Here is a 13,775-nt window from a genome sequence, read left to right on the forward strand (position 1 = left end):
TTTATTTATTTATTTATTTATTTGTACTGGGTCTCACTATGAAGGTTGGACTCAGGGTGATCCTCCTGTTTTCAGCCTCCCCAGCAGCTGGTATTACAGGCATATACCACTATGCCTGGATTCCATCACCAGCTCAGCACGCCCCAGGGATGGGGCCAGCATGGCATGTGGTACCAGAGCTTGAACCCCAGTCCCTGTGCTTGCCTAAGCAGGTGCTTAGTCCACTGAGCTATCTCATGGGCCCTTATAATCTGTTCTTAAAGTCATTCAGATATGTTAAAAAGCTGGCAATCTACATAAAGGTAGATGAGAACTCTATTTCTGCAACTTCAATGTAAATCTGATACTGTTAGAAAACTATTTTAACTAATATAACATTTGACTTACCAAAATTTCCTAAATTAGTTTTGTAATATAGATTAAGAGTAAAGACAGAATTTAGTCTTCTGCATATGAAAAAGGCCTAAGATAACCTCATGTTCTCTCCCTCTACTCTGAAGGGTTCAACTCATTTATACAGCTATACAACTGCTGTTGAAGAAAATATCAGGGAGACTGAGGACCAACCTCTCAAATTTTACCTATTATCCCTAGCTTCTCTGGTGCAAGCTCTTACCTGTAGATAGTGACATGGGGAGATACAGGACGGTTTGAACCTGTGTTCTTATTCCAGAACCGCTCCATCTCTTCTTTGGCTGTGGTTCCCAAAGGAACAGCACTAAAAGAAAACCAGGTTTTAAAAAGGATTAAAAGTAAGCTTGGTTTAATATTTTATGTAACAAAAGTTTATTTTTTTAAAGGCAAAGTGAGCTAGACAAGCCTCTCAATGTAGGAAAACATTCAAACATGCTCCTCTGATTGCCTTATCTTTATGCTGAGTTTGATTTAATTAATAACCCAGACTACAGTTGGGCATGGTGGTGCCTTCCTATAATCCTAGGATTTGGGGGTTTTTTTGTTTGTTTTTGGCAGAACCAGGAATTGAACTCAGGTCCTTGCATTTGCCAGGCAAGTGCTTATTCTACTGAGCTATCTCCCCGGCCCCTAGTTTTTTTGGGTTGTTGTTGTTGTTGTTGTTGTTTGGTGGGACTGAACTCAGTCCCTTGTGCTTGCCAGACAAGCATTTATTCTACTGAGTCATCTCCCTGGCCCTAAACTGGCCCTAGTGAAATTAGGGCCAGCCTACAATTGGTACTATAGGGGTGACTCAGTAGAGTGCTTAGGTTTCATTCCCAGCACTATAAATGAATGAATGAAATAATTTAGGGGAAAACCCTTCAACTGCCCAGTGAAATTATATCCGAGGATAACTCTTCTTTCTAATTCTCACTAATGGATAGGACTAACAATGAAAGCTCAACTTCTATAGGTCAAGGGTAAAATTTTAACTCTATCTGAACAAACACAGGTCTCTGGTGCTATCTCATCATTTATTACCATGTGTATTCTTCTGTCTTTCTAAGGACAAATCAAGGTCTGAGAGGCTGGAGATTTATCACAGTGGCATAGTGCCTGCCTGCAAGCATGAAATCCTGAATATAATTCCCATTACTCCCCTCAAAAATAAAATAAAATAAAATAAGATCTGCTAAACTTAAAAGACTTTCATGGCTAAATGAACAGTCTTGAAGCCATACTTTTTTTTTTTTTTTTAGAGCAGGGTCTACAGGGTCTCACTAGACAGATTTGACTTGTAGTGATTCTCATGTTTTCAGCCTCCCAAGCATTGAGACTACAGGTGTGTGCCACCATGTCCAGTCTCAATCGCCATCTCAGTGAACCTCAGGGGTAGGGCCAGCACAGCACACCCAGGGATCAAACCCGGTCCCTGTGCCTGCTTAGGCAGGTGCATCTGGCCAGCCCTTGAGGTCATACTTTCAAATGAAATATACTGGACACACATGTACAAACACTGCATTGTCTCTCTGATATGACAAACTGAAAATGTAAAGAACCAAATGCATAATAGATATTGTGCAATAAGAAAGTGTTCAAAAAGAAAGAGGAACTGGGGGTAGGTAAAGAAAAAGAAAATGAGAAAAAAAAAATAAAATGGAAACAAAGCTTTCCAAATAAGAAAAGAAACAGGCATTGAAGGGAGGGGAGAAGAATGGGGGAAAAAGAGGCATGAAGATATATCATGTAGGAGGCTGGGGAGATAGCTCAGTAGAATAAGCGCTTGCCTGGCAAGCACAAGGGCCTGAGTTCAATCCCTGGTTCGGCCAAAAAAAAAAAAAAAGATACATCATGTACAGTTACAAATTTCCTATGATGAATGTGATCATTACGTATACGTAAATTGTACCAATAAACTTAATTTAAAAAATTCAAGATCTGCATCCAACACTGAAGAGTTTCTTGAATGTTTTCTGTTTTTGTTCTTTTGAGACACAGTCTCACTATGTAGTTCAGGCTAGGCTTGAACTATGTAGCCAAGGTGGACGTTGAAGTCAGTGATCCTCCTACTTCAGCCTCCCAAGTGCTGGGATTATAGGTATGTGCCACCATGTCTAGCTCTTAGGCTCTCTTATCAGTGGCTAAAATGAAAGCAACCATTACAGTGTTATACTCAAGAATTTATTATGTGTTTATATTAATTATTCAAGGGCTGGGGGTGTGGGTTAGTGGTATAGTGCTTGCCTAGCATGTGCCAGGAAGGCCCTGGGTTCAATCCTCAGAACATCAAAAAGACACACAAAGACACACACACACACACTCACACACAGAATTCCACTAAAACATGACTGTACTCCCCTAACGAAAGTACCTCAAGGGCAAGGCAGCTTGGTGGCTGAATGCATATTCAGCATGTACAAAGCCTTTATATCAGTGGCCAGCACCACTAAATAAATAAGCACAAGAGGTAAACATCGTAATTTTATGGTAGGAAAAAACTATTTATTCAAATAATCAAAGTTAAAAATAATAAAGAGACAAAGAGCATCATCTGGACCCTGATATGATATACTATAATAATGTTTTTAATCCTTAGAAAACAGCTACACAAACTCAATTTGTAAAACACTACAAAACAACTGGCCTATATTATTCAAAATATCAGTGTCCTAAAAGACAGATAAAGACTAAGTCACAGGTCCAGACTAAAAAATACAGCTAGGGATGGTAACACACTTCTGTAATCCCAGCATTCTGGAGGGCTAAGGCAAAAGGAACACATGTTTGAGCCTAGGCAACTTATCAAGACTCTGCCTTAAATTTTTTTTTTTTTTTTTTTTAAATGGAATATAGCTCGGCTCAGTGTGCAGGTCCTGGTTCAATCCTCAATAGCACAAAAACCAAACATACAAACAAACAGTACCAAATTATAGAAATATGACAACTAAGTATATTTGTGAGCCTAATTAGATTGTGGATGGAAGAAAGGAGATTGTATTTCTATAAAATATATTATTTGGGACAAAGAAATTCTCAAAATCAACTACATACCAGGTAAGAGTTTGTTAAAAAGAAGTTTGCTAATATTTAAATTTCTGAACTTGATAATTATGCTTTAAAATTATACTGCATTATGTGATTATTTTTAGGAGATTTAGCAGTAAAAGATCATGATTTGTACAAGCTACTCTCAAAGAACTTAGTGAATATAATAGCAAGTACATATTAGGCTAAGCCACACTACATTGTCCAATATTCAACCAAATTTGGCCTACAAAAACAACAATTTCATACAGTACAACCAACAGTGTGCTAAGTACACAGCAAAATGTTAATAATTGATGAATCTGGGTAAAAGATACATAGAATTTTTTTTCCAGGGCCGGGGAGATGGCTCAGTAGAATAAGTGCTTCCCTGGCAAGCGCAAGAGCCTGAGTTCAATCCCCGGTTCCGCAAAAAAAAAAAAGAATTTTTTTTCACAGAACTTTATCAGTAGTTCTTACATCTTCTCTGAAAGTATAAAATGTTTCCAAAATAAAAAGTTCAAGAAAAAAACTTAAAGGTAATTTGTTAAGGTCAATAAACTAGGAGTGAATATCAAGCAGAAAGAAATACATTTAAACCTAAGCCCTAAAACAGCCTAAAATTAGAGGGTTAAAAAAAAAAAAAAACCAGGGGGCCTGCTGGTTAGCTCAGGTGTTTAAGCACCTGCTCATGCAAAACACAGGCACAGGATACTACAGTTCAATCCCCACCTCCACCTACCTGACCAGACTACCCCCTTCTGGCAGCCTGGGCCACCAAATAAAAAACACTGGGGCCCAACCAAATAGCTTGGTGGATTAAAGCAGGTGCAGGGGCCAGGACTTTGATCCCCTGGCCTGCCTTGCCAGCCCCCCCCTCCCCCAGGGTGCATTGAGACAGCAATTGAGATTGGGCGTGGTGGCCCATGCCTGTAATCCCACCTCTTAGGAGGCTGTAAACAGGTGGATCACTACGAGTCTGATCTAGGAGTGAGACCCTGAACACCCTGGAGACCATTCCCTAAAATAAAAATAAATAAATAAAAATTAAAAGGGAAAAGAAATAGATGAGAATTAGGTATCAAAGTAAGAATCAAGAACCCAGAGCAAATTGATAGGGACAAACAGAAAAAAAAAAAAAAAAAAAAAAAAATGTTCAAAGAAGAAAATTTTTAAAAGATCAAATAAGTACCCTTCTTTCCTAGACCAGACAGAAAAAGTGGGGGCTACTGTGTAGCTCAATGGTAGAACATTTGCCAACTATCTACAAATCCTCCAACCTAAATTAACAATCTATTGCTCTTCCCTAAAAAAACCAAGTTAAATAATAACAGTATCCACAGACTTAGAAACTTACTTTCTGATAAAGAGCCGAGGACTCAGGTGGGAACGGAGGCAATGACGGCCAGCATGTCTGAAAGGTAAGAGCAAAGAATCAATACATATTCAAAGACAACCTCAGTATATCAAATTTGCCATTTTTTTTTAGTATATTGGATTTAGGCTTACAGGAATAGATTTAAAATGATGGCTGACTCTGTAGCTCAGTGTACAGTGCTTGCTTTGCATGAATGAGGCCTAGGGTTTAATTCCCAAAACTGTCAAAAACAAAAACAAAACCAAAAACAAAACACAAACTGAAAACAAACAAAAACCAAAGTACAGCACTGATGACAGCAAAGATGTAGTTTAGCTACAGCAGGGACCTGCTGTAAACAGATTAAAATTTGTAGAACAAGGGATCTGCAGAAGGAGGGTTCTATTACTATGCCAGGTAATTTCAGGAACCACCAGCAGGTCCAGACAACATGAATGAACTTGAAGTCAAAAAGTCTCTATGTAATAGTACAAGGAATTTTTTATACTCCCATGAAAAGGTATGTAAAGAGGCTATGTAAATTTTCTACTTAAAAAAAGTTGGTATTTCTGACATGTACATGTTAGTGCCAGAATTTGTTCGTTTTGTTTTGTTTTTTTGAGACAGGGTCTAGCTATGTAGGTCAACCTGGCCTTTCCTTGAATTATGTAGCCCAGGCTGCTCTCAAACTCACTGCAATTCTTCTGACTCAGCCTCTACTTTTGAAGTCAAAAAGTGACATGTAACAAGGCATTTTATTAAGGTTAATTAAACTGACCCAAAATTTATGTTGTATGAAGAAAAACATAAAGCCTTAAGTCATGTCATTATATCAAATCCTTCTAAAATTAATGAAGGTTATCACAGTGATGGTTTAAAAGTAACAAAACTTTGTTGATTCTACAAAAGTTTACTGTACATCCATCATGTATCAGCAAAAACTATAGGAACACAGTCTCATGTTGATACAATTATCTTCTAAACAGCTCATAAGCTGGGTGTGTAGCATGAGCCTGCCACAAGTTTGATGCCAATCTGTGCTCAAAACCAGGCTGAAATACATCCCAATACCCTGTCTCAAAAAAAGTTAACTAAATAAATAAGCAAGCAAGCACAAGATATCCCTTGTATCACTGATACTCAATATTTCAAGAGTCATATACTTTACAACAATTTGAAAGGAAAAATCCAACCAACACTGCCTTCAAAATCCAGTTTTGCCTTCTTTCCAGCTTTGGAAGGCAAGAGGTGAATACAGACATTGTATACCCAAGATTCCCAGAAAGAAGTGGGAACAAATCTCTTTAATCAACTGAATTGTCTCTGAAGTTGCAGGGGATGCATTCCTCACACCAGGCTAGGCCCAGTTACTCAGCTACCCAGCAAGAGTTTGTAGATGTGGGTTGGAATCTATGGAAAATTCTGTCTAGTGCTATTGTTTTCCAGACAAGTATCAATGTAAGCTTTCCACAGACCCTTACAGAAACGAGTTGCACAAACCCTACAACCTTATTTGAAATATAAAAAAAGGAAATATCTACTCTTTTCCTGGTTAAAATTGAGTTCTGAGATTTTACTTTTTTCAGTAAGGAATTGTACTTAAAATGTTATGACCTATAATATTCAAATGTTGGAACTAAACAAAAAAGGGAATACAGATGAATGTCCATTTTGTATCTGTGTGTTCAAAGTGGCTAGGACAGATATATAGTTACATTCTCTTAATGAATAGAGGGATTTGTTGTAATAGTATTTGTAAATAGATATCATGTCCACATCTTGTACAGCAAATAACCACTAGGAAGAGAGTATGCAATGTGTTAACTATTGAAACTGTCATACCAATTTGATTTGAAACTGTCTCATTGCTATTTGTCTCTCAATAAAATTATGGGAAAAAAAGAATGTTATGGCTAGATAGTAATTTTTTTTGTCTCTGTGCAATCCAAACACTTTAATTCTTTGTGTGCCCCACGTTGGCCTCAAACTCTCAGAATCTCCTGCATCAGTATACTAAATTCTTGGATTATAAGTGTGTCACTGCACCCAGTCTTTTGGGTTTTGTTTTTTTGCTGGTTCTTTTTGTTGCTTATTTATTTTCCCTATCCTCTCTACCTTCTCCTTCCATCTCCTTCTTTAAACTCGGAACCTATAATTTCCAGTTAGCACTGTCCCTTTCATCATTTCTTAATTTTAGTATTTTACCTTTCAAAATGTATTATGTCTCCCCCAAACTGTCTAATCATTTTCATCATTTTGGATTAGGACAGCTATAGTATTAGGAAAGAACACTGGAAAGTAAAAATAAAGACCACAATAAAGTCTTAGACCTGCATGAATTGTATAACTTGAGGGAGTCACTAAACTTCAGCTTTTCCATACATAAAATGAGACTAAGGTATGCCTTATTGGTATAGGGAGGATTAATATGAAAATGCACAGGATCACATTACATGTAAGATACTACTATGTATGAATCTCCCTAGGGCCTTTAGAATTCACATCACATTCTTCTTTAAACCCTCAGAACATATTCATCTGCAGAAAATGGATTTGACTTTTGGGGTGGGGGGAAAGTCATTCAAGCCAAGTCTAGCCGGGGAGATGGCTCAGTAGAATAAGTGCTTCCCTGGCAAGCACAAGAGCCTGAGTTCAATCCCTGGTTCCACAAAAAAAAAAAAAAAAAAAAAAAAAAAACCCAAGTCTACATGTCTACATGACCAAATTAAATACTATTTTTAGTCCAAAACAAGATGCTACTATAATATAAATGAGTTTGCTCACATGACTGCTAAATTTAACCAATGACATCCCAAAAGTTTCATAAATGTCTGAGTCAAAACAAGAATATATAACCTTGAATGACACGCTGAAGAGGAATCATTTATAGACAGAGCATGCATTTGCATGCTTATGCTCATTGTTCTGATGGAAATTGTTTGAAAAGATCCTTCAAAATCAAACTCCTGGGCTGGAGAGATGGCTCAGTGGTCTAAAGCACCTACTTAGAACAAGCTTAGCAAAGCATCAGGGACCGCGGTTCAATCCCCCAGCACCACATGCCAGCCAGCCCCGCCCCCTGGTGGGCTGAGCTGGCCACACACACACACACCTCTCTCTCTCTCTCTCTCTCTCTCTCAAATAAATAAAAAAAAAATTTAAAAAAAAAATCAAACTCCTGATGTCCAACTCACCATTTTTTTCAGTGTAACTTGCTGTGTCTGCCATGCTTCCCACTTGTTCATATCTTTGTATCAGCAGTATGTTGTTTAATAATTCACCTAGTTATCTGTCCTGCTAGACTTTGAGCTTGAGGGTAGGACTGGAACACTGCATTTACAATGCCTATAATAATGTCTGACACACAGAAGAGGTTGCAAAATGATAATGAATGAGTATGAGTTTTTTATTTTTTGAGACAGGTTCTCACTATGTAGTTCAGGCTGTCCTCGAACTCACTATGTGGTTCAGGCTGGCCTCAAGTTCAGTGATCCTCCTGCCTCAGCCTCCTGAGTACTGGGACTATGGGCATGTACCCTAAGCCTAGCGAGTATGGGTTTTTGCTTTGTTTTGGTGCTGGGGATCAAATCCAAAGCTTCTTACATGTTGAGCAAGGCTCTACTCTGAGCTTATTTTATGTGTTATCCTTGCACAGGGGCCATGCTAATCTTCTCTGTATCATTCCAATTTTAGTATATGCGCTGTTGAAGCAAGCACTCTGAGCTTGAGGGTAACTGAGTAATTGAGTTTAATTTCACTTTTCAGAGGTATTTATAATAGTTTACATTATTATAAGATAGTTAACTGTTGGTGACTTTGTGCTTTGACAGTACATACATTCTTAGAAGCCCTGCTGTCCCTTGCTTTGTTATTCCTTCTTGACTTTGGCAAGCCATTCCTTGATAAAGCACCAAGGGAGTTTGTGTAACCTGGCTGCTGTTCATCCCTGGCTGGTCACTGAGCTGCTTAAGGAACATACAAAATACAGAGCACTATTCAAAAGCCATGATACACAAGCTCTGGTAACTAATAATTTTTTAATTAGCAAATCATTAAAAGTGTTTAACCAGGAGGCTAGTTTAGGGAGATATTGGTCACAGTATATATTCCAGTTAAACACAAGGATTAGCTCAAGCAGGCTATTGTACACCATGGCTTTGGTTTTTGTTTTTTGAGATTATGCCTCTGCTACATAGTTGAGGGTAGCTTTGAATTTACTATGTAGCCCAGGCTGGCCTTTAACTTTTGGCAATCCTCCTGCCCCAACCTTCTGAGTGCTGGGATTACAGGTGTATGCCACCACACCCAGCTGGTGATTTTCAATTTTTAATGACTACATAAATCATAAAAATTATACATATTAATGGGATATCATGTAATGTTTCAGTATACACATATTGTGCAGTGTTTCATAATAGTGAAACAATATTACATATGAGAGAATTCAAGTGTTCTCAAGACCCCAAAAAATAAGTATGGGGATAACACTTAGAAGCAACTGTATACCTACTTTGAAACAGCATGTTGTAAACAATATATATAATTTTTGTCAGTTACAATTAAATACTTTTTACAAAGACCCACTATTTCTCTTAAATGGTCCTAATTATTATATTTTCAACTCAGAAATAAAGCAACCACATTCATAGCATCAAAGACCTTGACTTATTCAAAACAAGTGAAATTCATGACATTAAAACTATACTTCTAAAAAAAAAAAAAAAAACTATACTTTTTTTTTTTTTTTTTTTTGCAGAACTGAGGATTGAACTCAGGCCCCTGCGCTTGCCAGGGAAGCGCTTACTCTACTGAGCCATTTCCCCGGCAAAACTATACTTCTTAAAAGGTCTTTTTTTCTTTCATCTTTTTGAGAAAGGGTTTTACAATGCAGTTCAGGCTGGAAAGAACTGACTTTGTAGTCCAGGCTGGCTTCAAAATTGCAAGCATTCTCCTGCCTTGGCCTCCTGACTATTGGGGTTACAGGCACATGCCACCACATTGGGCCACAAGATATTTCTGTAAAACCCTTATAAAAAGACAGACCCTTCCCGTGAAAACTTCAGATAACCACTAAGGAAAAATGAGTCTTTACTTGGCACTGAGTCCTAGTGTGGACAGTGCTACACAACTCAAGGTGATAATATCTTGATACCCCTAATGGCTGGCCACAAGGGATTAGTCCCAGGACCCTCCTTCCCCCCACAGATAGCAAAATCTATGGATGCTAAACTCCCTTCTATAAACTAGAGCAGTGTTTACATTTACAAAGGTTGATTTTAAAAATATGGTATGTTTAATTTTTTTTTTAAAAAATTTGTTACAGGGCCGGGGAAATGGCTCATTACAATAAGCGCTTGACTGGCAATCGCAAGGATCTGAGTTCAATCCCCAGTTCCGCAAAAAAAAAAAAAATTGTTACATTAGGGCCAGCAAGATAGCTCAACAGACTAAGCACATGCTTAGGGCAAGCGCAGGGGCCAGGGTTCGATCCCCAGCACCATATGCCACATTGGTCTCACCACCAGACATGCTGAGCTGGCCACTGAGGCCTAGCATGGTGGCGCATGTGCCCGTAATCCCAGCGCTGGAGAGGCTGAAAACAGGAGGATCACTATGAGTCCAAACTGCATAGTGAGACCTTGTACCAAATACGTTTAAAGGGCTCGTGAGATAGCTCAGTGGTCTAAAACGCCTGCTTAGGCAAGCTTAGGCAGGCAAAGGAGACCTCAGTTCAAGCCCTGCACCACATGCCTGGCTACCCCGCCCCCAGGTGGGCTGAGCTGCCACAAAAAAATTTTTTTTGAAATTGTTAACATAAAAGACACATGGCCAGGGGCTGGTGAGATGGCTCAGTGGTCTAATGCACCTACTTAGAGCAAGCTTTAGCAAAACCCAGAGACCACGGTTCGATCCCCCAGCACCATATGCCGGCCAGCCCGCCCCCTGGTGGACTGAGTTGGCCACACACACACACAAATAAATAAAATTTTAAAAAAAAATTAAAAAAAAAAAAAAAAGACACATGGCCATTAATGCCCCTCAAAATATCCCCCCCCCCTTTTTTTTTTTGAAAGAAAAGGTTTATTTAGCTCAATTTGTGGAAGTTTCAGTCAATACTCAGCTGGCTCTAATGCAGAGCAGCACATGGCAGAAAACAACAGTTGGGGGGGGGGGACAGCAAAGAGCCTCCCCTTCATTTCTAACACACTGTTTTTTCCACTTTCTGAAGCAGTTCTGGAGTCCTCTTTTGCTTAAGACATATTATCAAAAATACAGCAAATGCTGCTCTTCAACGCTATCTGATGAAAAACCAACTTCATAAAGATAATACCGTGCATCCTTATCTATCAGAGACTTCTGTCTCTTCCCCAAATTCAAAATAACCACAAAAGGTAAATGTTTTTAATCAAGTCAGGTCATCAAGGCAGCCATAACACTGCAACTAAAGATATTTTGTAATGCAACTAAGGATACTTTTTTTTTTTTTTACAGAACCAGGGATTGAACTCAGACCTTTGCACTTGCCAGGCAAGTGCTTATTCTACTGAGCCATCTCCCCTGCACCCTAAGGATACTTTTGGAAGTGCTTCAGAAAGTGGCAGAAACAACTGGGTGTGTTTAAAGTAAAGTTAAAGATTTTGAGATGGGTTAATGGCATGTGTCTTTAAATGCCTCTAATACTTTTAAATATTTGCTGTATTTTTCAATGATTATCACACATACTTTAATTATCAGTGATTATAATACAACGTAAGTGCTTGTATACAGTTGTTATACCATATTATTCAAAGAATGACAGGGGAAAAAGTCTACACATACAGTGCGGATACAACCAATTACAGGTCTAACTACACAGTACACAAATGAGGTGAAGCAAATAATTCTCCAACAATATGGTGCTGGAGACTAAGGCTCTGTGAAACAGTGGGAGACTACAGAGGGTATAGCAACATTTTCTTGGACTTAGTGTAATGCTTAGCTGGTAGCAAATTCAAGTTTTGCTTTTTGGAACTTATTTTTCAAGTATTTCCATCTGAGGTGGGCTGAATTCATAGAGCAGAGGAGCAACTGTATAATGATCTTCATCTTCTAAACACTGATCCTCAAACTCATAAAACAGAACTAACCAAGCATGGTGGTACACACCTGTATGCCCAGCCTTGAAGCAAGAGAATCACAAGTTTGAGGCCAGGACAGGCAAATCTGCAACTTAGATCCTGTCTCAAAATTTATAAAATTGAAAAAGGGCTGGGATATAGCTTAGTGCAATAACTCTGTGTTCGATCCTCAGTCCCACAAAAATGCGGATAAAAGAAAAAAAGAACATTTGGAACCCATGTTTCAAGCTAAATGTTACTTCCTCTAAAAAGCCCCAAATATCTACCAAATATAAGTCAAAGAACAGAAATATATTCAATTATGATAAAATCATCAGAAATTTAAGGAGGCAGGTCTGGCAAAAATGGCCTCAGTACATCTTAGAAAAAAAGATATATCTGTATCTTTATAGAAGGATGAAGGAGGAAGAGAAAATGAAGGATTAAGATCACTGTTTTCAACTCCAAGAAAAATCATTTTTTCACTGAGAAAAACTAAACAAAGTCCTTCTATTTTTATACTGTGCAACTAAACTGGGAAGAGAAATGAAAAGACATTTAGAGAAATCAAGGACTGAAATCTCAACAGCACTGAGTCTAACTTTCCATAACAAATAGTTTCCAAAAATAGGGCTGGCACAAAACTATGCTGGGATGTGTACCAGGATTGTGGAAAGGCGCTAATCGTTAGGACTAGAAAGGCTGAGAAGAAAATGAGACCTAGAGAGTTCAGCACGACAGGAAGGAAATCCAGGCTATTTCTCTGGACATTGAATTGAATTTTTCAAAGCAGGCGAGACACAAACTCCACGGTTCTCTAACCCCAGGTACAAAGACAAAAATGAATTAACTGCGCCAGGCATGGTGGTACACACCTGTAAACCCAGCACCTGGAAGGCTAAGGCAGGGGGATCGTCACGAGTTTGAGGTCAGCCTGAGCTACAAAGTGAGCTCAAGACCGAACTGAACTGCATAGCAAGACCCTGTCTCAAAAAGAACAAAGAATTAACTGGGGAGCAGCAGGGGACCAACTGACAGCTGAAATATGGTGGGAATCGAGATTTCCTTCACCCCCGACCAGTACTCAGTTAGGAACCTCACAGGCCCCACTCACTACCAGTAGCAGCTAGCTTTTGCAAAAACAAGGCAAAGCCCACAAGATACTCCTCCACCCCCCGGCCCACAAACCCTGGCGCAAGTCCTAAATATGACCTTCAAGTTGTGTCCAAGGGTCAGCTAGCTAACCGCGAGATTAGAACAACTTTTACAGAGCTCGGCTCTGGGTGCGACCACAGGAGCAATTTGGCGGAGAAGGCTCAGAAGTGGTTGAGGCAGGAAAGGAGCCAACCGCGCCACCTCGGAGTACGGAATAAGTGACCTCGAAACCCTGCGGAATCGCACGGCAGCGGCTGGGGGAGAGGAGGGGCTCCTAGGATCCCAGAGCGCGGGCCTGATCACCCACGGGTTCTTTCCTTGCCGGAGCACAGGATAAAACACTGTCGGCAAGACGTGTGAGACCAATTCAGGACTCCCAAAGGTTGCGGGCACCGACTCCCAGCCCCGAATTAAAGTCACCTCAACAAGAGCGCCGCCATCTTGGTTTCCGGCCTGGACGGAAGTGACGTAGGACGCCGCGGCCGAAGGGCAGGAGGGGCGGGAGCGGTAGGACAGTCACGTGACGGCGCTGAGCGCTTTAAAAGGCTGAGCTTCTCTTCGGTTGGCCCCTCCTCTTCGGCTAATAATTTTCTTGCGGGTGTTGCTTACCTCCGCAGGTTTTTGCTGGTGTTTGCCAGGAATATTGCAAATACATCTCTCGCTTGAACTCTGCGATATAAGTTTTATCCACGTACACATTCATTTTGTATTGCTCTACCAAGCAGCGCCTTTTCCCAGGATCGTTC

At 39.6% G+C, this 13,775-nt stretch overlaps 1 protein-coding gene and 1 non-coding gene across 2 annotated transcripts in view; both read right to left on the reverse strand.

The window, feature by feature from the left end:
• Window positions 1-13,519, reverse strand: part of Sdhc (succinate dehydrogenase complex subunit C) — a 45,925-nt gene extending 32,406 nt beyond the window's left edge. The window contains exons 1-3 of the mRNA XM_012516616.2: window positions 13,450-13,519; window positions 4,778-4,834; window positions 617-718 (exon numbers count right to left, since the gene is read on the reverse strand). Of these exons, the coding sequence (XP_012372070.2) occupies window positions 617-718; window positions 4,778-4,834; window positions 13,450-13,469 (179 nt within the window). The 5' untranslated portion in view covers window positions 13,470-13,519. The remainder of the gene's footprint in view (window positions 1-616; window positions 719-4,777; window positions 4,835-13,449) is intronic.
• Window positions 8,387-8,494, reverse strand: LOC111812209. Its single transcript, XR_002817783.1, has one exon. It is a non-coding gene; the product is annotated as a U6 spliceosomal RNA (small nuclear RNA).
• Window positions 13,520-13,775: the final 256 nt, after the last annotated feature.

Source organism: Octodon degus, unplaced genomic scaffold (genome assembly GCF_000260255.1).
Source record: "Octodon degus isolate 3935 unplaced genomic scaffold, OctDeg1.0 scaffold00116, whole genome shotgun sequence".
NCBI classification, from domain to species: Eukaryota; Metazoa; Chordata; class Mammalia; order Rodentia; family Octodontidae; genus Octodon; species Octodon degus.